We start from the raw sequence: 24,099 nt of genomic DNA, 5'->3' as shown, positions 1-24,099 counted from the left end.
GAATCAACAAGTGAGTGCATTAACATCCTCTCGGAATAAACTTTCCTATAATCTTAGGCTTAACATTTGTACAAATAGATTTTGCAGGACCCTTAGATCCGGTGTACTGGAGGTTAACGTTAGAAAGTTCAACGTTCTTGCATGGTACGCTGCTGCTGCATGTCAATTGAACGGCTGTGGGCGTTCTTGACGATCCTCGAATATTCTTGAAGATGACGTCGCTTATTTTAACTTTTGATGGCATCTGCAAAAAGTCGCAATATTTTAGCATAATTGTAACACACCCATATATATAAATTCTCCTTCTTGTTGTGAAAAAATAAAAATTGAAAAGTTACCTTGCGATTGCATTCGTTATGCGGGCAGTACATTTGATCTATAATGATGGGATTGCTGACGTTTTGCATGACGATATCCTCGAACTGGATATTCGACACACTGCCACCATGCAATGCGGGCCAAGTCTTAATTCTCACGCCATTGTCGGTGTCGTATATTGTGCAATTCTTCACATAAATTCCAGACACAGGTTCTTCCTTCTCGTACTTTCCTAAACTTCCAATACTAATGCCATGCCCGTGTCCGCACCTTACGTTTGTGATTCGTACTTGCCTGCTCCCCCGGCCAATGGAGATGCAATCATCACCGGTCATAATGTTTGAATCAATAATGTTGATCTCCTCCGACCGTCCAATGTGAATTCCATCCGTGTTGGGACTATGCCCCGGCGCTTTCACCGAAAATCGCTGGAAGGTAAGGTTTTTGCTGCCGAGGAGATTGACGTGGAACTGCTTGCTATCTATGGATGTCACGTCCTCGACTATGCTGTTGGTGACGAAGTCAAACCTTAGGTTCTGATACAGTTTTGATAGAACAGTTACGCAGAGAAAACGTAGTTAGTATTACTGCCATGAACGGGCCTATGAATGACCGTTAGTAAAGTAGCGTTCGGATTTTCTTACAACTGGAAGTGCTTTCTTGCATCCGCCGCCACAGCTCTCCCGCTGCCAAGCAATTTCTCCTTGTCCGTCGAAGGCCCCACCACCGGATACCGTTAATCGGTCCAGGTATCTCAATGTAACCCAGCTATTCTTGCGGTGCTGGCTAGCTTTTGCTGGCGCCACCAACGTTCCTTCCACTTGAAGATGCATGGCACCCTTGCAAGGGCCTAGCAAATCCACCACGCCTAATGAGTACTTCCCTTTTGGTATCACGACTTTGCCGGAACCCGCTGCTCCACAAGCCCCCTTCCACGCACTCAGTAAAGCCTAAAAACGAAAACGGCAATGAAAGACCTGACAGCAATAATCTAGGAAATACCGTCGCGATATCGAGAACCGAGTTTACTTTCATACCTTAGTGATATCCGACCCCTCCTTCGCACCATATTTTGTGACATCAAAGGTATTGGGCTGAGCTCCGCTGGTAAAGGCGAACAGTAACACCAAATATGCTGCGCACACATGTACCTTGGAACCCATATCTCTCTTTTCAAGGCGCTTCCTCTCCTTCGATATCTACAGCCTATATTGATTTCTAAATGTTTGTGCATTTCTCCTCCTCTGTAAGGCCTTTTATATTTCAGGCGGCTCGTTTAATTTACTCAAGGTTTATTACAGGCTGTAGCATTTTCATACATCCCGTTTTCTGTTTTTCCTTTTTGTTTTGCGTTAAATGTTTTGAGCTTAAAAAAAAAAGGCCTACGTACGCTAACCTGCAACTAAAAACTACAACTTCCGCATTTCTCTCTAACATATTCTTTTATATTGGAACCCTGTATAACTTATGCAACAACCTCTTCGTTCTCCCACAATATTCTGGACGTATTGGACGCGAAACGAGCCCGGAGACCGCACCCGCAATTCATTTCCTCACGCGTGCATGTAGGACAAAATTTTGACAAGTACAGTGCAACATGAAAAGAGGAAAACAGAAAAAGAAAAAAAGAACTAACAGGCCGTTATTCCGTCTTTTCTCCTTTGGTACCTGAAGGCGCATCGTATTATTTTACGTGTACTTGATTTTAGCGTCGAAAATATGCTCAGCTTCGATTTTAATTATTTATTTATAATGGAACGCAAATATAAAAAAGAAAAAAAAAAAGAAAAGGAAAAGAAAGAAAGAAATTCACAATAATAATCTCCGAACATCTTAATATGAGACTTCATCTCTTCACAACGGGATATATGTATATATATATTTCTCCTTTTTCCCGAAACAAATAAATACTTCTTGAATAAATGAATAAAGAATTGAAAAAAGAATCAGCGCAGTTACATAGCCGATCACGGATAAATGGTTTATTAGGAAAATAAATTATGCTAGAAAAGCGAAAGGATAAATATTTAGAACAACCTGATATATATTTTTGAACAGCATTATTTTAATTGAAAAGGAAAATGAATTTTGAATTATAATGCTAAGCCCATGACTACAGGAAAATAAATTCCATTATATCAAATTTATTAATTTCAAATTATAGCGTTTCAATTAAAAAGTATCATCTTGAACTTTGATATAGTTGAATTTTAACACCGCAACATAATTTACAGCGCGTTTTAAATTTGAATTTTGACACTATTAAATTACTAAGTTCATTCAATAATATATCTTTTATTATTTCATCTTGCATTCCAAGTTTTATATGTTGATTAACTTTTCAAATAGAAATAGAGGACTTAAAGAAGTATTTATATAGTATTTAATATCAATTGATTTTCTTTTAATATATCTTTTAATATCAATTGATATATTCAGTAATTGGTGAGCTTTTATATTTGTTTAAGTAAAATGAAGCACATTGTTTAATAGGTAAATTTTTTAAATTGATTTTCTATTTTGGATAGAGCTAAATTGAAATCATATCTGACTATGTTCATTTAAATTTAAAAAGTGTAATGATAGTCTTGTAAAATTACTATACTGTGCGTCAGACAAATGAGAAACATTCTCCGTTTAAATTAAGAATCAACAAGTGAGTGCATTAACATCCTCTCGGAATAAACTTTCCTATAATCTTAGGCTTAACATTTGTACAAATAGATTTTGCAGGACCCTTAGATCCGGTGTACTGGAGGTTAACGTTAGAAAGTTCAACGTTCTTGCATGGTACGCTGCTGCTGCATGTCAATTGAACGGCTGTGGGCGTTCTTGACGATCCTCGAATATTCTTGAAGATGACGTCGCTTATTTTAACTTTTGATGGCATCTGCAAAAAGTCGCAATATTTTAGCATAATTGTAACACACCCATATATATAAATTCTCCTTCTTGTTGTGAAAAAATAAAAATTGAAAAGTTACCTTGCGATTGCATTCGTTATGCGGGCAGTACATTTGATCTATAATGATGGGATTGCTGACGTTTTGCATGACGATATCCTCGAACTGGATATTCGACACACTGCCACCATGCAATGCGGGCCAAGTCTTAATTCTCACGCCATTGTCGGTGTCGTATATTGTGCAATTCTTCACATAAATTCCAGACACAGGTTCTTCCTTCTCGTACTTTCCTAAACTTCCAATACTAATGCCATGCCCGTGTCCGCACCTTACGTTTGTGATTCGTACTTGCCTGCTCCCCCGGCCAATGGAGATGCAATCATCACCGGTCATAATGTTTGAATCAATAATGTTGATCTCCTCCGACCGTCCAATGTGAATTCCATCCGTGTTGGGACTATGCCCCGGCGCTTTCACTGAAAATCGCTGGAAGGTAAGGTTTTTGCTGCCGAGGAGATTGACGTGGAACTGCTTGCTATCTATGGATGTCACGTCCTCGACTATGCTGTTGGTGACGAAGTCAAACCTTAGGTTCTGATACAGTTTTGATAGAACAGTTACGCAGAGAAAACGTAGTTAGTATTATTGCCATGAACGGGCCTATGAATGACCGTTAGTAAAGTAGCGTTTGGATTTTCTTACAACTGGAAGTACTGTCTTGCATCCGCCGCCACAGCTCTTCCGGTGCCAAGCAATTTCTCCTTGTCCGTCGAAGGCCCCACCACCGGATACCGTTAATCGGTCCAGGTATCTCAATGTAACCCAGCTATTCTTGCGGTGCTGGCTAGCTTTTGCTGGCGCCGCCAACGTTCCTTCCACTTGAAGATGCATGGCACCCTTGCAAGGGCCTAGCAAATCCACCACGCCTAATGAGTACTTCCCTTTTGGTATCACGACTTTGCCGGAACCCGCTGCTCCACAAGCCCCCTTCCACGCACTCAGTAAAGCCTAAAAACGAAAACGGCAATGAAAGACCTGACAGCAATAATCTAGGAAATACCGTCGCGATATCGAGAACCGAGTTTACTTTCATACCTTAGTGATATCCGACCCCTCCTTCGCACCATATTTTGTGACATCAAAGGTATTGGGCTGAGCTCCGCTGGTAAAGGCGAACAGTAACACCAAATATGCTGCGCACACATGTACCTTGGAACCCATATCTCTCTTTTCAAGGCGCTTCCTCTCCTTCGATATCTACAGCCTATATTGATTTCTAAATGTTTGTGCATTTCTCCTCCTCTGTAAGGCCTTTTATATTTCAGGTGGCTCGTTTAATTTACTCAAGGTTTATTACAGGCTGTAGCATTTTCATACATCCCGTTTTTTGTTTTTCCTTTTTGTTTTTCGTTAAATGTTTTGAGCTTAAAAAAAACAAGGCCTACGTACGCTAACCTGCAACTAAAAACTACAACTTCCGCATTTCTCTCTAACATATTCTTTTATATTTGAACCCTTTATAACTTATGCAACAACCTCTTCGTTCTCCCACAATATTCTGGACGTATTGGACGCGAAACGAGCCCGGAGACCGCACCCGCAATTCATTTCCTCACGCGTGCATGTAGGACAAAATTTTGACAAGTACAGTGCAACATGAAAAGAGGAAAACAGAAAAAGAAAAAAAAGACTTAACAGGCCGTTATTCCGTCTTTTCTCCTTTGGTACCTGAAGGCGCATCGTATTATTTTACGTGTACTTGATTTTAGCGTCGAAAATATGCTCAGCTTCGATTTTAATTATTTATTTATAATGGAATGCAAATATAAAAAAGAAAAAAAAAGAAAAGGAAAAGAAAGAAAGAAATTCACAATAATAATCTTCGAACATCTTAATATGAGACTTCATCTCTTCACAACGGGATATATGTATATATATTTCTCCTTTTTCCCGAAACAAATAAATACTTCTTGAATAAATGAATAAAGAATTGAAAAAAGAATCAGCACAGTTACATAGCCGATCACGGATAAATGGTTTATTAGGAAAATAAATTATGCTAGAAAAGCGAAAGGATAAATATTTAGAACAACCTGATATATATTTTTGAACAGCATTATTTTAATTGAAAAGGAAAATGAATTTTGAATTATAATGCTAAGCCCATGACTACAGGAAAATAAATTCCATTATATCAAATTTATTAATTTCAAATTATAGCGTTTCAATTAAAAAGTATCATCTTGAACTTTGATATAGTTGAATTTTAACACCGCAACATAATTTACAGCGCGTTTTAATTTTGAATTTTGACACTATTAAATTACTAAGTTCATTCAATAATATATCTTTTATTATTTCATCTTGCATTCCAAGTTTTATATGTTGATTAACTTTTCAAATAGAAATAGAGGACTTAAAGAAGTATTTATATAGTATTTAATATCAATTGATTTTCTTTTAATATATCTTTTAATATCAATTGATATATTCAGTAATTGGTGAGCTTTTATATTTGTTTAAGTAAAATGAAGCACATTGTTTAATAGGTAAATTTTTTAAATTGATTTTCTATTTTGGATAGAGCTAAATTGAAATCATATCTGACTATGTTCATTTAAATTTAAAAAGTGTAATGATAGTCTTGTAAAATTACTATACTGTGCGTCAGACAAATGAGAAACATTCTCCGTTTAAATTAAGAATCAACAAGTGAGTGCATTAACATCCTCTCGGAATCAAATTTCCTATAATCTTAGGCTTAACATTTGTACAAATAGATTTTGCAGGACCCTTAGATCCGGTGTACTGGAGGTTAACGTTAGAAAGTTCAACGTTCTTGCATGGTACGCTGCTGCTGCATGTCAATTGAACGGCTGTGGGCGTTTTTGACGATCCTCGAATATTCTTGAAGATGACGTCGCTTATTTTAACTTTTGATGGCATCTGCAAAAAGTCGCAATATTTTAGCATAATTGTAACACACCCATATATATAAATTCTCCTTCTTGTTGTGAAAAAATAAAAATTGAAAAGTTACCTTGCGATTGCATTCGTTATGCGGGCAGTACATTTGATCTATAATGATGGGATTGCTGACATTTTGCATGACGATATCCTCGAACTGGATATTCGACACACTGCCACCATGCAATGCGGGCCAAGTCTTAATTCTCACGCCATTGTCGGTGTCGTATATTGTGCAATTCTTCACATAAATTCCAGACACAGGTTCTTCCTTCTCGTACTTTCCTAAACTTCCAATACTAATGCCATGCCCGTGTCCGCACCTTACATTTGTGATTCGTACTTGCCTGCTCCCCCGGCCAATGGAGATGCAATCATCACCGGTCATAGTGTTTGAATCAATAATGTTGATCTCCTCCGACCGTCCAATGTGAATTCCATCCGTGTTGGGACTATGCCCCGACGCTTTCACCGAAAATCGCTGGAAGGTAAGGTTTTTGCTGCCGAGGAGATTGATGTGGAACTGCTTGCTATCTATGGATGTCACGTCCTCGACTATGCTGTTGGTGACGAAGTCAAACCTTAGGTTCTGATACAGTTTTGATAGAACAGTTACGCAGAGAAAACGTAGTTAGTATTACTGCCATGAACGGGCCTATGAATGACCGTTAGTAAAGTAGCGTTCGGATTTTCTTACAACTGGAAGTGCTTTCTTGCATCCGCCGCCACAGCTATTCCGCTGCCAAGCAATTTCTCCTTGTCCGTCGAAGGCCCCACCACCGGATACCATTAATCGGTCCAGGTATCTCAATGTAACCCAGCTATTCTTGCGGTGCTGGCTAGCTTTTGCTGGCGCCACCAACGTTCCTTCCACTCAAAGATGCATGGCACCCTTGCAAGGGCCTAGCAAATCCACCACGCCTAATGAGTACTTCCCTTTTGGTATCACGACTTTGCCGGAACCCGCTGCTCCACAAGCCCCCTTCCACGTACTCAGTAAAGCCTAAAAATGAAAACGGCAATGAAAGACCTGACAGTAATAATCTAGGAAATACCGTCTCGATATCGAGAACCGAGTTTACTTTCATACCTTAGTGATATCCAACCCCTCCTTCGCACCATATTTTGTGACATCAAAGGTATTGGGCTGAGCTCCGCTGGTAAAGGCGAACAATAACACCAAATATGCTGCGCACACATGTACGTTGGAACCCATATCTCTCTTTTCAAGGCGCTTCCTCTCCTTCGATATCTACAGCCTATATTGATTTCTAAATGTTTGTGCATTTCTCCTCCTCTGTAAGGCCTTTTATATTTCAGGCGGCTCGTTTAATTTACTCAAGGTTTATTACAGGCTGTAGCATTTTCATACATCCCGTTTTCTGTTTTTCCTTTTTGTTTTGCGTTAAATGTTTTGAGCTTAAAAAAAAAAGGCCTATGTATGCTAACCTGCAACTAAAAACTACAACTTCCGCATTTCTCTCTAACATATTCTTTTATATTGGAACCCTTTATAACTTATGCAATAACCTCTTCGTTCTCCCACAATATTCTGGACGTATTGGACGCGAAACGAGCCTGGAGACTGCACCCGCAATTCATTTCCTTACGCGTGCATGTAGGACAAAATTTTGACAAGTACAGTGCAACATGAAAAGAGGAAAACAGAAAAAGAAAAAAAGAACTAACAGGCCGTTATTCCGTCTTTTCTCCTTTGGTACCTGAAGGCGCATCGTATTATTTTACGTGTACTTGATTTTAGCGTCGAAAATATGCTCAGCTTCGATTTTAATTATTTATTTATAATGGAACGCAAATATAAAAAAGAAAAAAAAAGAAAAGGAAAAGAAAGAAAGAAATTCACAATAATAATCTCCGAACATCTTAATATGAGACTTCATCTCTTCACAACGGGATATATGTATATATATTTCTCCTTTTTCCCGAAACAAATAAATACTTCTTGAATAAATGAATAAATAATTGAAAAAAGAATCAGCACAGTTACATAGCCGATCACGGATAAATGGTTTATTAGGAAAATAAATTATGCTAGAAAAGCGAAAAGATAAATATTTAGAACAACCTGATATATATTTTTGAACAGCATTATTTTAATTGAAAAGGAAAATGAATTTTGAATTATAATGCTAAGCCCATGACTACAGGAAAATAAATTCCATTATATCAAATTTATTAATTTCAAATTATAGCGTTTCAATTAAAAAGTATCATCTTGAACTTTGATATAGTTGAATTTTAACACCGCAACATAATTTACAGCGCGTTTTAATTTTGAATTTTGACACTATTAAATTACTAAGTTCATTCAATAATATATCTTTTATTATTTCATCTTGCATTCCAAGTTTTATATGTTGATTAACTTTTCAAATAGAAATAGAGGACTTAAAGAAGTATTTATATAGTATTTAATATCAATTGATTTTCTTTTAATATATATTTTAATATCAATTGATATATTCAGTAATTGGTGAGCTTTTATATTTGTTTAAGTAAAATGAAGCACATTGTTTAATAGGTAAATTTTTTAAATTGATTTTCTATTTTGGATAGAGCTAAATTGAAATCATATCTGACTATGTTCATTTAAATTTAAAAAGTGTAATGATAGTCTTGTAAAATTACTATACTGTGCGTCAGACAAATGAGAAACATTCTCCGTTTAAATTAAGAATCAACAAGTGAGTGCATTAACATCCTCTCGGAATCAACTTTCCTATAATCTTAGGCTTAACATTTGTACAAATAGATTTTGCAGGACCCTTAGATCCGGTGTACTGGAGGTTAACGTTAGAAAGTTCAACGTTCTTGCATGGTACGTTGCTGCTGCATGTCAATTGAACGGCTGTGGGCGTTTTTGACGATCCTCGAATATTCTTGAAGATGACGTCGCTTATTTTAACTTTTGATGGCATCTGCAAAAAGTCGCAATATTTTAGCATAATTGTAACACACCCATATATATAAATTCTCCTTCTTGTTGTGAAAAAATAAAAATTGAAAAGTTACCTTGCGATTGCATTCGTTATGCGGGCAGTACATTTGATCTATAATGATGGGATTGCTGACGTTTTGCATGACGATATCCTCGAACTGGATATTCGACACACTGCCACCATGCAATGCGGGCCAAGTCTTAATTCTCACGCCATTGTCGGTGTCGTATATTGTGCAATTCTTCACATAAATTCCAGACACAGGTTCTTCCTTCTCGTACTTTCCTAAACTTCCAATACTAATGCCATGCCCGTGTCCGCACCTTACATTTGTGATTCGTACTTGCCTGCTCCCCCGGCCAATGGAGATGCAATCATCACCGGTCATAGTGTTTGAATCAATAATGTTGATCTCCTCCGACCGTCCAATGTGAATTCCATCCGTGTTGGGACTATGCCCCGACGCTTTCACCGAAAATCGCTGGAAGGTAAGGTTTTTGCTGCCGAGGAGATTGACGTGGAACTGCTTGCTATCTATGGATGTCACGTCCTCGACTATGCTGTTGGTGACAAAGTCAAACCTTAGGTTCTGATACAGTTTTGATAGAACAGTTACGCAGAGAAAACGTAGTTAGTATTACTGCCATGAACGGGCCTATGAATGACCGTTAGTAAAGTAGCGTTCGGATTTTCTTACAACTGGAAGTGCTTTCTTGCATCCGCCGCCACAGCTATTCCGCTGCCAAGCAATTTCTCCTTGTCCGTCGAAGGCCCCACCACTGGATACCGTTAATCGGTCCAGGTATCTTAATGTAACCCAGCTATTCTTGCGGTGCTGGCTAGCTTTTGCTGGCGCCACCAACGTTCCTTCCACTCAAAGATGCATGGCACCCTTGCAAGGGCCTAGCAAATCCACCACGCCTAATGAGTACTTCCCTTTTGGTATCACGACTTTGCCGGAACCCGCTGCTCCACAAGCCCCCTTCCACGCACTCAGTAAAGCCTAAAAATGAAAACGGCAATGAAAGACCTGACAGCAATAATCTAGGAAATACCGTCTCGATATCGAGAACCGAGTTTACTTTCATACCTTAGTGATATCCAACCCCTCCTTCGCACCATATTTTGTGACATCAAAGGTATTGGGCTGAGCTCCGCTGGTAAAGGTGAACAATAACACCAAATATGCTGCGCACACATGTACCTTGGAACCCATATCTCTCTTTTCAAGGCGCTTCCTCTCCTTCGATATCTACAGCCTATATTGATTTCTAAATGTTTGTGCATTTCTCCTCCTCTGTAAGGCCTTTTATATTTCAGGCGGCTCGTTTAATTTACTCAAGGTTTATTACAGGCTGTAGCATTTTCATACATCCCGTTTTCTGTTTTTCCTTTTTGTTTTGCGTTAAATGTTTTGAGCTTAAAAAAAAAAAGGCCTATGTATGCTAACCTGCAACTAAAAACTACAACTTCCGCATTTCTCTCTAACATATTCTTTTATATTGGAACCCTTTATAACTTATGCAATAACCTCTTCGTTCTCCCACAATATTCTGGACGTATTGGACGCGAAACGAGCCTGGAGACCGCACCTGCAATTCATTTCCTTACGCGTGCATGTAGGACAAAATTTTGACAAGTACAGTGCAACATGAAAAGAGGAAAACAGAAAAAGAAAAAAAGAACTAACAGGCCGTTATTCCGTCTTTTCTCCTTTGGTACCTGAAGGCGCATCGTATTATTTTACGTGTACTTGATTTTAGCGTCAAAAATATGCTCAGCTTCGATTTTAATTATTTATTTATAATAGAACGCAAATATAAAAAAGAAAAAAAAAGAAAAGGAAAAGAAAGAAAGAAATTCACAATAATAATCTCCGAACATCTTAATATGAGACTTCATCTCTTCACAACGGGATATATGTATATATATTTCTCCTTTTTCTCGAAACAAATAAATACTTCTTGAATAAATGAATAAATAATTGAAAAAAGAATCAGCACAGTTACATAGCCGATCACGGATAAATGGTTTATTAGGAAAATAAATTATGCTAGAAAAGCGAAAGGATAAATATTTAGAACAACCTGATATATATTTTTGAACAGCATTATTTTAATTGAAAAGGAAAATGAATTTTGAATTATAATGCTAAGCCCATGACTACAGGAAAATAAATTCCATTATATCAAATTTATTAATTTCAAATTATAGCGTTTCAAATAAAAAGTATCATCTTGAACTTTGATATAGTTTAATTTTAACACCGCAACATAATTTACAGCGCGTTTTAATTTTGAATTTTGACACTATTAAATTACTAAGTTCATTCAATAATATATCTTTTATTATTTCATCTTGCATTCCATGTTTTATATGTTGATTAACTTTTCAAATAGAAATAGAGGACTTAAAGAAGTATTTATATAGTATTTAATATCAATTGATTTTCTTTTAATATATCTTTTAATATCAATTGATATATTCAGTAATTGGTGAGCTTTTATATTTGTTTAAGTAAAATGAAGCACATTGTTTAATAGGTAAATTTTTTAAATTGATTTTCTATTTTGGATAGAGCTAAATTGAAATCATATCTGACTATGTTCATTTAAATTTAAAAAGTGTAATGATAGTCTTGTAAAATTACTATACTGTGCGTCAGACAAATGAGAAACATTCTCCGTTTAAATTAAGAATCAACAAGTGAGTGCATTAACATCCTCTCGGAATCAACTTTCCTATAATCTTAGGCTTAACATTTGTACAAATAGATTTTGCAGGACCCTTAGATCCGGTGTACTGGAGGTTAACGTTAGAAAGTTCAACGTTCTTGCATGGTACGCTGCTGCTGCATGTCAATTGAACGGCTGTGGGCGTTCTTGACGATCCTCGAATATTCTTGAAGATGACGTCGCTTATTTTAACTTTTGATGGCATCTGCAAAAAGTCGCAATATTTTAGCATAATTGTAACACACCCATATATATAAATTCTCCTTCTTGTTGTGAAAAAATAAAAATTGAAAAGTTACCTTGCGATTGCATTCGTTATGCGGGCAGTACATTTGATCTATAATGATGGGATTGTAACATCCTCAAACCCATAGCTAGAGTAGTGTCCTCATTAGGTATGGGTTAGGCTATTGCACTACTAGAGCAAGTGGCATCGGGGGAGATGCTAGCTTATCCCGAGCTACTTAGGGGAGGTGCTAGCTTAACTCTAATCTGCTAATAACTGAATCATCGAAAACTCAAATAAAGAAACAGACGTATCCAGAAATAAAACAGACAGTGTGATTAGCGAGTCAGGAACGAGTCACTTTCGGGAGGTGCTTAGGGTTTCCCGACGTGCTTGCTTGAGGTGCTTGTTTACATCCGTCATGCTTGCTTAAGTGAAAAGGACTTTTAAAGGCTAAATGTATAGTTTAGTAGGTCAATCTATGAATATTGAAAGTTTGAAAACTAAATTGAACCATTGGAAAGAGTTTAGTAGGTCAAAGTATAAATATGGAAAGTGAAAAGATGAGGTGTCACCTAATTATGCATAAAAGAATGATAAAGCAAAGTAAAAAGGTGGGTTGTCTTCTCCACCATTTTATGTTGCCGTAGGTCATCCATTTTCAAAGAAGAAAACTTTACTTTTCTTTCTCCCACCTAAGCCAAGCCAAAATCTCACCAAATCAATTTCTTCCTTTAACCAAAATGCATCCTAAGACCAAGAGCTAAAGGAACAGCCATATAGTGAAAGGATTGAAGAAGAAAAGTTTAGGGTTCCATATACACCAAGCTTGAAAATCAAAGGTAAGCTTAGAAAGGTGTAGGAAATAACATCTACTAATTTCTTCATGCATGAATTTGAATTATAAATCTTTAATTTATAGTTTATTCAATCCTCTCCTAAGACATAAATCTACCTAGGTGAAGGAACATCAAAGGGAAAGGAGATAGCAAGAGATTAGAAGTGGAAAAGGAAGAGAAATTCAAGAAAGGTTTGGTGTTTACTTGATTTTCTGTTTTCCTTTGATTCTGCCATGAATAAGTGAAATTAGGGGTTGATTTTACTTGCTGGAAATGTTTCTTTGATTGTATAAATATGTTAAATGAATGGTAAAATGATGTTTGAAAGGCTTAGAGTAAAGAAATTTGACATGAGAGCTAAAAGTGCAAATCTGGCAGAATAGGTTGGAACAGGGCAGTGTGTGTTAACAACTTTATAACTTATTGTGTAGATATTGAAATTAGGCCTAAGATATACCAAATGAAAGCTAAGACAAAGATCTAAAACTTTTATGAATTGACCAAATTCTGAATCTGTAGGTAAGATGATGAAAATTGCAAGTGAACCTAAACTGGACACAGTGGTAGTGCATCCGGAACAGAGTCTATTGATTATACCATAACTAATTATGTACTCAGTGAAATTTGTTAATACCAGTTCCAAATGAATCCTAAGAAGTAGACCTAAAACTTTGTAGAAGACACTTAAGCTTGAATTTGTATGGAATTACATGAATCTGATAAGTTTTGTAATACTATAAACAAGTACCAATACTGGACTGATTAAGACCTTATTGAGCAGCTTATAAAGAAAAATTCATAACTTATGCTAGGATGATCAGATTTTCATGAAAAATACCTTGTTGGAAAGATAAGACCTAAATGTACATTTCTTATGAAGAAACTGAAGTCAAATTGTGACTCTAAATGGCTTGAACAGTTTATGCAATATATGGCAGAATGTAGTTTTCTATATTGAAATGTTAAGTCAATAAAGTTTTGCACTATTTGCCATGAGTTTTCCCATATTGTAAACCTTGGCATATGATATATGTACTTTGGAAAATGACTTCAAATAGTTTCACATGACATGCATTTACATTGATACATTGAATTAATGATACTTGGCCCTGGTAAACGTAATAGGAGTCGAGGTTAGCTTAAGGGTATGGCATGCCATATAAACATACAGAGTTCGCAGTACTGCTACCGATATATGATTTATATTGAGGTTACATATCTGGTACCTCATAAGCATGGCCATAGAGCTCTGCTATCACAGTTTTGGCCTCTGAGCCTACCGTTCGGCACCCTGTGCCTACCGTTATAATTCCTTATCTACCTAGTCGATCCTACTATGTGTTTATAAGGGCTAAGATCTTAATAAAGATTGATACTTGATCTTGTGACCTTTTAGTGAGTGTTAACATGTTTGCATTTACTAGCTTGTAATTATTTACCTGATTATCTGTATACGTGAACTTGTTTGCTCTACTTCGTTATTTGTTTGTTATCACCCACTGAGCATTAGCTCAGCGTGTTGGTTTTTACCTCACGCAGGTTGTAGATAGAGTAGGCACGCGAAGTTCATCAGAGGTTTACATCAGATATCAAGGCCATTATCATAGCTGGTTGTTTTGAGTCTCTGAGTCTTAGTATAGTTTTATTTTGGCATGTACATATTAAATAGAGGGAGTTGTGAAAGTTATGTAAATCAAAGAATAGTAAGATGTCAAATAACAGTTCATATTTTTGCATGTGTTTTTCATATATGCTACAGGTTGAAATGTTGATGAAACAGATGAGACTCTGCGAAAATTTCAGTTTAAACATTTACCTTAATCACTTTATACAATTTACTTGGACTATCTGAAACTTGGTATTTACTGATAAAGGAAATTGTTTAGTCTTGATATGTCTAAAAAGGCATAGTTTGTGACATTCTTTACTCTGTCTACACTTGATAGGGTAAGGGGTGTTACAATTAGTGGTATCAGAGCAAAGGTTTAGGCGATTCTAGGTCATAGTATGTAGATGTATATGTGTCATATATGTACATGCCAAAATGAGTTACTGCTATGATATGGTTCTGATGTAAATCTCTTCTTTGTGTCTTTAGGTCATATAAAAGATGTCATCGGAGTCACAGAGAGCCGTAGATGAAGAGGTAGAGAGTCATGCTCCCTCTAAGGCAGCTGCACCTGCTGCTACTCCTCCACCTGCTGCTGCTGGCGGACTAGGGCAGGATGCATTGTTTCAGCAAATAGCTGAGTTGCTTAGGAGGGTTACACAACATGTACCAGAGGTACCACCACCACCTGTAGCAGTCGAGGTTCCCCCACCTGTGGTACCTAGGCCTCCAATAGAAAAACTCAGGAAGTATGGTGCAACAGATTTTAGAGGTAAAAAGGAAGATGATCCTTCAGCTGCAGAATTCTGGTTAGAATGTACATAAAGGGTTTTACAGCAGCTACAGTGTTCACCAGCAGAGAACTTGATGTGTGTAGTATCATTGCTGAAAGATGAAGCATATAGATGGTGGACAACATTAACACAGATGGTTCGACCAGAGCGGCAAACTTGGGAATTCTTTCTGGCAGTGTTTAAGAAGAAATATGTTGGGGCCTTATATATAGAAGAGAGAAGGAGGGAGTTCTTATACCTCAGACAGGGCAGGCTTACAGTAACTGAATATGAGCGAGAATTTGTCAGACTTAGTAAATATGCCACAGAGATAGTTCCTACAGAGGAAGAGAGATGTAAACGCTTTGAGCAAGGATTGCATTCTGATATCAGGATGTACCTCACAGCTATGCATATCAGGGAACTCTCAGTTTTAGTAGAGACGGCCCACAGCCTGGAGCGAATTAAAGAAGAAGAGCAAAGTAGAAAACAAAAAGGGCAACAGAAGAGGAGCCAGAGTCAGTATCAGGGACAATCCTCTGCATCTCAGACAGCTAGCAAGAGACAGAGGGAATTTCAGCAGACAGGGCAGAGAGGGCCACCTAGGCAGATTCAGAGACCGGGGCAGAGTTCAGTAGTGAGGTCTGGACAGCAGACTACCTCAGTATCTAGTACAGGAGGACCAGGTAGAGGGTTGCCACCTATATGTGAGCATTGTGGCAGGAGACATGGTGGAGTATGCAGGAGATTGACTGGGGCTTGCTACTTATGTGGAAGCTCAGATCACTTTATGAGGGATTGTCCTAGAGGCCAGTCAGTGCAGCCTATACAGACAGAGAGATTTTTGCCGACAGGGTCTAGAGGCAGAGGTAGAGGTAGAGGTGAATCTAGCAGTGCTCAGAGTCATAGAGTATCAGAGACAGTAGATAGACCAGACAGTAGAGCACCTGCCAGGGCATATGCTATTCGTGCAAAGGAAGACCAGGACAAACCAGATGTTATTGCTGGTAAATTTTCTATCTTTGGCAAATATGTTTATGCATTAATTGATCCTGGTTCCACACATTCATACATCAGCATACCCATCAATAATGAGAAGGGAATTGAAGTAGAACCTTTAGAACATGACATAGCAGTGACTAATCCCTTAGGACATCTTGTGATTGTGAATAGAGTTTACAGAGATTGTCCTATATGTGTGCAAGGTCACACCTTTTTAGGTGACTTGATAGAGTTACCTTTTAGAGAGTTTGATGTGATTCTGGGTATGGATTGGTTGTCTAGACATCATGTTATAGTTGACTGTAAGTTAAAACGAGTTACACTCAAAACATTAGAGGGGTATGAGGTTATAGTTGTGGGTGAGAGATCAGATTTCCTCTCTAATGTCATATCTGCCACTACAGCTAGGAGGTTGATTAGAAAAGGTTGTACAGCTTATCTAGCCAGTGTGATTGACACTAAGAAGGAAGGTCCTAGTGTGTCAAACCTACCCACAGTATGCCATTTTCCAGTTGTATTTCCTGAAGAGTTGCCAGGGTTACCTCCAGAAAGGGAAGTGGATTTTGCTATAGAAGTTGTGCCAGGCACTGCACCTATTTCTATTGCTCCTTATAGAATGGCTCCTACAGAATTGAAAGAGTTGAAAATACAGTTACAAGAATTACTTGATAAGGGCTTTATTCGACCTAGTGTTTCACCATGGGGTGCACCAGTGTTGTTTGTGAAAAAGAAAGAGGGATCTCTTCGATTGTGCATTGATTACAGACAGTTGAATAAGGTAACTATAAAGAATAAATATCCACTGCCCAGAATAGATGATTTGTTTGATCAGTTGAAAGGGGCCAGCATTTTCTCTAAAATAGATTTGAGATCGGGTTACCATCAGTTGAGAGTTAAAGGAGCAGATGTGCCTAAGACTGCATTTAGAACACGATATGGACATTATGAGTTTCTGGTTATGCCACTTGGGTTAACAAATGCACCTGCATCATTCATGGATCTGATGAATCGTATCTTCCATCCATATTTAGACCAGTTTGTTGTAGTATTCATCGATGATATTCTGGTATACTCTAAAATGAGAGAAGACCATGACAGGCATCTGAGGATAGTATTGCAGATTTTGAGAGAAAAGCAACTTTATGACAAGTTCAGTAAATGTGATTTTTGGCTCAATGAAATAGCATTTTTAGGACATGTTGTTGATCAGGAATAATTTAGCCACATTTTTATCATAATTATTATTGCTTATTTACACATTTTTCAGTTTAATTTATGGTTTTTATCTTGTTTTTACAGAAAAGGAAGAAACTGGAAAATGGAAGAAAAAGTGCAGAAAATTCACAAAAGGATGATTTGCCCAGTGATTTGCCCAAGAATCTGCTCCAATCACTGCCCCAATCAAGCTAAAGCAGAAACCCGGAGGCAACAGGCAGCAGTGATTTGCCCAGTGATTTGCCCCAGACACTCGAAGATCACTGGCCAAATCACTCGCAGAGACATAGAAGACTGACTCACAGAGGTAGTGATTTGCCCAGTGATTTGCCCACTGCTCGCCCAAATCACAGGGCAAATCACTTTGACAGCAGAAACTTACAGCAGAGCGGGAAAATGGACAGAAAACAGAAATTTGATTTTTTCAGAAGTCCAAATCCAATCCAATCACTTCCAACACAAGACCAAGAGCCACGAAAGAGTCTCTCACCCAAGGAATTCCAATTACAATCAAATTCAACATCAAAAGAGGAGTCCAAGATCAAATCAAAAAGGGATTTTGAAACCCTAGATGAATAAAATTCTGCAACTATAAAAGGAGAACCTCCAAGCCAGCAATCTCATCTTCTGATCAGCATTGAAGCTTCCTTTTCCCCTCGCCAGAAATTCTGCAGCTCTTCCCTTTTCTTTTCTTTTTCATCTTTTGTGTATTTAGTCCACCATGAGTGGCTAATTTTCATCTTTTCTAGTTGAAGTTGTGAATATTCAGAATTGTGATGAATTGGGAGGTTTAATACTCCATTGTTGAACTCTTGTTTGTTTCAATATTTATGCAATCTGATCTCTTCTAAAAATATTACTTGCTTTTAGAATCAATAAGGGCCCATTGCTTCTAATTTGCTAAGTGATATTGTTTGAATGGTTTAGGTCCGTAATTGCTTAGGTTGTTCAAATACACATTTAATCAGGTTGCATAATCTAAACTTGACCACGCGGTTGGCAAGGATAGAATTAGGTTTCTCTAAGTCTTAATGCAATCAACAGTTGTTCGATGCTACAATGCCCCAAGGACGTTCCTTGGCAACTTGTTGATTAGTGTTTGATTAGCGAACGTTTCCTAATCAAACTAGAACTAAGGAGGAATTTGGATTGTGAGAAGCGTTTTCCACAACCAAAACTAATTTATTGAAGTCAAATAGGAGTCTTTAAGAAATCAATGATCAATTCTGAACAAACTGAATAACTCTCACACTTCAGCTAGAATCTCTCTCTTATTGATTTACTCATCTTTACATTATTGCTTTCTTTTGCTATTTTATTTTAATCATCAAATCAAAACCCCCTTTTTATTTATTTGCTATTTACCTAGTCATTATTAGGAAAAACATTGGTGTCAATTCCCTGTGGTTCGACCCTATTACCACTATCTACAAGTTTATTGTTGATTGTTTAATAGGTTTATTTTTGACGGCTTCGACAACCGCCTATCAAAAATTGGCGCCGTTGCCGGGGATTTGATAAAAACTAACGTATTTTCCCTTTATGACCAGGTCTGGCCGTAAAGACACTCTTCTTTACGACCCTGAGATTGAAAAAACTGCCAAGAGCTTAAGGAAGCAAGCAAATTTGAGGAACCAAGCCTCAAGACCATCTTCATCAACCACACCATCTCACAGACCACCTACTGCCCCTGCTGAAGAAATTTCTGCACCAGCAGAAACTTCCACCACCGCACCTGCTACAACAGAATTTTTACCAGAAACTGAATTTCTGGTCATGGCAGAAAATCCAGCAATGGCAGCACCACCTGCTGCACATGTAGAAGCTGAAAATCAGGCAAGAAACGTGCCCATTCAAGCACCTCAGCCACGGGAAAGAACTCTTGGAGAGTTAGCTGAACCAGCAGGAGATCTAGCACCCTTATGCATTGCATATCCCCCATTGACAGCACCTTTTGAGCTTAAGACAGGTCTGATCCATCTCCTTCCCAAATTCAGAGGCTTAGAAAATGAAGATCCTCACAAGCATTTGAAGGCATTCCATGTGGTGTGCTCCACCTTGAGACCCCAAGGTATTCCAGAAGAGGATATCAAACTTAGAGCCTTCCCTTTTTCCCTTGAAGACTATGCCAAAGAATGGCTATTCTACTTGCCACCCGGATCCATCACATCATGGGCTGATATGGTGAGAGCATTCTTGAAAAAATTCTTCCCTACCTCAAAAGCCATTGGCATCCGTCGAGAGATAAGTGGCATAAGGCAAAAGCACTCTGAAGGCTTGTATGAGTATTGGGAGAGGTTCAAAAAGTTATGCACAAGCTGCCCTCAACATGATATTTCTGACCAATCTCTCATTGAGTACTTCTATGGAGGTCTACTACCCTCAGAAAGAAAGTTTATTGATGCAGCCTGTGGAGGATCAACTGAGAGAAAATCACCTCGAGAGATGAGGGACTTAATTTCCACCATGGCCGCAGCTTCTCAGCAATTTGGAGATCAAGAGCTGCCAACAAGGAATGTAAATGAGGTGAGTAATTCCACTTTATCATCCCAACTTTCTGAACTCACCAATGCTGTCCGTAGCCTTGTTGTGAGTCAAGCCCAACAAGTCCAGCAGATTCAGCAGCCCAAGACATGTGGAATATGTGCCAACAACCACCCAACTGATCTATGTCCTTCCCTTCAAGAGGACGACCAGCAAGTGAATGCTATTGGAGGCTTCAATGGGCAAAGAAGGTATGATCCCTATGCAAATACTTACAATCCAGGTTGGAGGGACCATCCAAATTTCAGTTATGCAAGGGGACAGCAATATCCAAGCTACCAGCAAAGAAACCAAGCTCAAGCTGCACCTCAGAATTCCAATGCATCTCTTGAAGAGATTGTGAAAAATTTGGCAAATACTGTGCAGAATCTTGAGAAACAAATGGGGCAAATGGCTACATCCTTGAACAAAATTGAATCACAAGGAAAGCTACCTTCCCAAACTGAGATAAATCCAAGGCAAAATGCTAGTGCCATCACATTGAGGAGTGGAAAGGAGTTGCAAGACAATAGGGCTGAAAGGTTGCAAAAACAAGCCATGAATGAGAATCTGCCAGAAAGTGATCAGGGCAGTGATTTGCCCAGCTCACCAGTAGAAACTGACCCGATCGCTGGGCAAATTGAGCTGCCCAGCAGTGATTTGCCTAAATCACCAGAGAAGGCAGAAGGTGATCTGCCCAAATCAACAGACCAAGCAGAGTCAAGTCAAAGGCAGAAACAGCAAACTATGGAGAAATTCAAGGTACCACCTCCCTTCCCAAAGAGATTTGCAAAGTCCCAAAAAGAGAAAGAGGAAAAAGAGATATTGGAGACACTTCGCAAGGTAGAAATTAACATTCCCCTACTTGATGCTGTGAAGCAAATTCCAAGGTATGCCAAATTTCTCAAAGAACTATGCACAAACCGAAGGAAACTTGCTGAACGTGAAAAGGTAAGTGTGGGGGAGTGTGTTTCAGCTGTCATCCAAAGAAAACTACCAGTCAAATGCAAGGATAGAGGAATGTTTGCGGTTTCATGCAAAATAGGCAATGTGGGAATAAAGAAGGCCATGTGTGACCTTGGAGCTTCAATAAATGTCATGCCTCTGTCTATTTTTAACTTGTTGAATGCAGGTACACTCAAGGGCACCAGCATTGTGATCCAATTAGCTGACCGGTCCATTGTCTACCCCAAGGGAGTACTTGAAGATGTGTTGGTGCAAGTGGACCAATTAGTCTTTCCAGCAGACTTTTATGTTATTGACATGGAGGAAGACAAGAGCAACACCACCTCTGATATCTTACTTGGGAGACCTTTCTTGAGTACAGCAAGAACAAAAATTGATGTGCATGATGGCACATTAACTATGGAGTTTGAAGGGGAAGTTATCAAATTTAATGTTTATGATGCCATGAAATTCCCCAATGATGTTTCTCATGTTTATGGACTTGATGTTATTGATAATTTAAGTCAAGAAGTTTTTGATTTTGATCAAGAAAACTTACTTTATGAAGGTCTTTGCAGGAAAGGAAAAGTGGACAGCAACATCTCTGAAGAAGACAAAACAGCAGACTGTTGTAACTTGCTGGATGTGGGTGATTTGCCCAGTGATTTGCCCAGAACACCAGAAAATCTGCTCAAATCACCGCTCAAATCGGACAGCAGGCAGACAGAAAACCAGCAGACAGAAAAGGCACCAGAACTGAAACCCTTGCCTAACCACCTCAAATATGCCTACTTGGGAGCTGGAAATACACTTCCAGTAATCATCTCCAACCAGCTCAGCCAAGAAGAAGAGGAAAAGCTCCTAGATGTGTTGAGGAAACACAAGAAGGCAATTGGGTGGACATTGGAGGACATAAAGGGTATCTCACCCTCAATGTGCATGCATCGGATACTTATGGAGGATGAGTGCAAACCTGTTCGTGAGGCACAAAGAAGGCTGAATCCACCTATGATGGAGGTTGTAAAGAAGGAGATTATGAAGCTCCTAGACATTGGGGTAATCTACCCCATTTCTGACAGTAAATGGGTGAGTCCCATCCATGTGGTACCAAAGAAGACCGGGATTACTATTGTCCCTAATTCTGAAGGAGAGCTAGTACCCACTCGTGTACAAAATGGGTGGAGAGTTTGCATGGACTACAGGAAGCTCAACACAGCCACAAGGAAGGACCATTTTCCCTTGCCCTTCATGGACCAAATGCTTGAGAGACTTGCTGGAAAAAGCCACTACTGCCTCCTTGATGGATATTCTGGATTTTATCAAATCCCAGTTGCACCAGAAGATCAAGAAAAGACCACTTTCACATGCCCATTTGGCACATTCGCATTCAGGAGGATGCCCTTTGGTCTTTGCAATGCACCAGCCACTTTCCAAAGATGCATGATGAGCATTTTTTCTGACTATGTGGAGAGGATCATTGAAGTCTTCATGGATGACTTTACGGTGTATGGCAACTCATTCCATGAATGCCTAGCCAACTTGGAGAAGATACTTCAAAGGTGTTTGGAGACAAACTTGGTTCTCAACTATGAGAAATGCCACTTCATGGTCAGCCATGGCTTAATCTTAGGCCATATTGTTTCAGCAAAAGGGATTGAGGTGGACAAAGCCAAAGTTGACACCATCAAAAATCTGCCCTACCCAACCAGCATTAGGGAGATTCGATCATTCCTTGGACATGCTGGTTTTTACAGGAGGTTTATCAAAGATTTTTCTAAAATAACTCAGCCTCTTTGCAGATTGTTACAGCAGGATGTACCCTTCAACTTTGATGACAGCTGCAAATCAGCCTTTGATCTGATCAAATCACTCCTAATTTCTGCCCCAGTCATCCAGCCACCTGATTGGAACCTTCCATTTGAGATAATGTGTGATGCCAGCAACTTTGCTGTAGGTGCAGTATTGGGACAGCGTATAGGTAACTCTCCTCATGTCATTCACTATGCCTCACGCACCCTAGATGCTGCACAATGCAATTATTCCACCACAGAGAAAGAGTTGCTGGCTGTTGTGTTTGCATTGGAGAAGTTTAGACCCTATCTACTTGGGACAAAGGTGATTATATACTCAGATCATGCTGCACTAAGGTACTTAATCAAGAAAAAGGAGTCCAAACCTAGGCTGGTGAGATGGATACTGCTGTTACAAGAGTTTGATTTGGAAATCCGTGACAAGAAAGGCAAGGAGAACCTTGTAGCTGATCACCTCAGCAGAATTCTGACTGAGATGGAGACATGCCCCATCAATGAGACCTTCCCTGATGAGCACCTCTTTGCTGTCCAAGAAGAGGAACCATGGTATGCTGATATTGTCAATTTCCTTGCCATAGGTGATTTGCCTACTGATTTGCCCAAACACATAAGAGACAAGATCAAGAAAGAGGCAAAATATTATGTGTGGGATGAGCCTTACCTATGTAAGCATTGTGCAGACCAAGTCATAAGGAGATGCATCCCAAATCATGAAATCACTTCTGTTCTAACTTTCTGCCACTCCTACAGCTGTGGGGGTCACTTTGGGCCACGCAAGACAGCCTTGAAAGTCCTTGAAAGTGGGTTATTTTGGCCTAACATATTTAGAGATGCTTATTTATTTTGTAGGTCATGTGCAAGATGCCAACAAACAGGAAACCTTGGCAAAAGAAGTGAAATGCCTCAAGCACCCATCATGGTATGTGAAATCTTTGACATATGGGGCATTGACTTCATGGGACCATTCCCACCTTCCTTTGGCAACACCTACATACTACTTGCTGTGGATTATGTGTCCAAGTGGATTGAGGCAAAAGCAACAAGAGCTGATGATGCAAAAACAGTGGGTGATTTTGTAAAATCCCACATTTTCTCAAGATTTGGACTGCCCAAAGCCATAATCAGTGACCGAGGCACCCATTTTTGCAACAAGGTAGTAGAAACTCTCCTCAAGAAGCACCATGTCATCCATAGAACATCTACTGCTTATCATCCTCAAACAAATGGGCTGGCTGAAGTATCAAATAGGGAGATCAAGTCCATCTTGGAG

General features: G+C 38.8%; 2 protein-coding genes across 2 annotated transcripts; both read right to left on the bottom strand.

Annotated features, from left to right (window-relative positions):
* Nucleotides 1-5,945: 5,945 nt before the first annotated feature.
* On the bottom strand, nt 5,946-6,981 carry LOC122722220 (exopolygalacturonase-like). The gene is made up of 3 exons (XM_043952403.1): nt 6,889-6,981; nt 6,265-6,780; nt 5,946-6,170 (listed from the first exon to the last, which is right to left on the bottom strand). Exons 1-3 carry the CDS (start codon nt 6,979-6,981, stop codon nt 5,946-5,948), a joined length of 834 nt encoding a protein of 277 aa, XP_043808338.1.
* A 1,924-nt stretch (nt 6,982-8,905) lies between these two features.
* LOC122722219 (polygalacturonase-like) lies at nt 8,906-12,218 on the bottom strand. Its single transcript, XM_043952402.1, has 7 exons — nt 12,186-12,218; nt 11,955-12,091; nt 10,242-10,308; nt 10,084-10,154; nt 9,849-9,930; nt 9,225-9,740; nt 8,906-9,130 (listed from the first exon to the last, which is right to left on the bottom strand). Exons 1-7 carry the CDS (start codon nt 12,216-12,218, stop codon nt 8,906-8,908), a joined length of 1,131 nt encoding a protein of 376 aa, XP_043808337.1.
* Between the last annotated feature and the right edge of the window lie 11,881 nt (nt 12,219-24,099).

The sequence above is a fragment of the Manihot esculenta genome, chromosome 17, assembly GCF_001659605.2.
Source record: "Manihot esculenta cultivar AM560-2 chromosome 17, M.esculenta_v8, whole genome shotgun sequence".
Taxonomy (NCBI): Eukaryota; Viridiplantae; Streptophyta; class Magnoliopsida; order Malpighiales; family Euphorbiaceae; genus Manihot; species Manihot esculenta.
The sequence above is the reverse complement of the archived record's forward strand: the minus strand, read 5'-3'. Positions and strand labels throughout refer to the sequence as shown.

Bases quoted from the DNA above. Each gene is read 5' to 3' on its own strand.
- LOC122722220 (XM_043952403.1), bottom strand. From the start codon at position 6,981: ATGGTATCCGGTGGTGGGGCCTTCGACGGACAAGGAGAAATTGCTTGG. The intron at 6,781-6,888 runs GTAAGAAAATCC...AAACTGTATCAG, and splicing joins GCAAGAAAGCACTTCCAGTT to AACCTAAGGTTTGACTTCGT. The intron at 6,171-6,264 runs GTAACTTTTCAA...GACTTTTTGCAG, and splicing joins ATAACGAATGCAATCGCAAG to ATGCCATCAAAAGTTAAAAT.
- LOC122722219 (XM_043952402.1), bottom strand. From the start codon at position 12,218: ATGTACTGCCCGCATAACGAATGCAATCGCAAG. The intron at 10,155-10,241 runs GTATGAAAGTAA...TTTCATTTTTAG, and splicing joins AGGGGTTGGATATCACTAAG to GCTTTACTGAGTGCGTGGAA. The intron at 9,931-10,083 runs GTACTCATTAGG...AACGGTATCCAG, and splicing joins GTCGTGATACCAAAAGGGAA to TGGTGGGGCCTTCGACGGAC.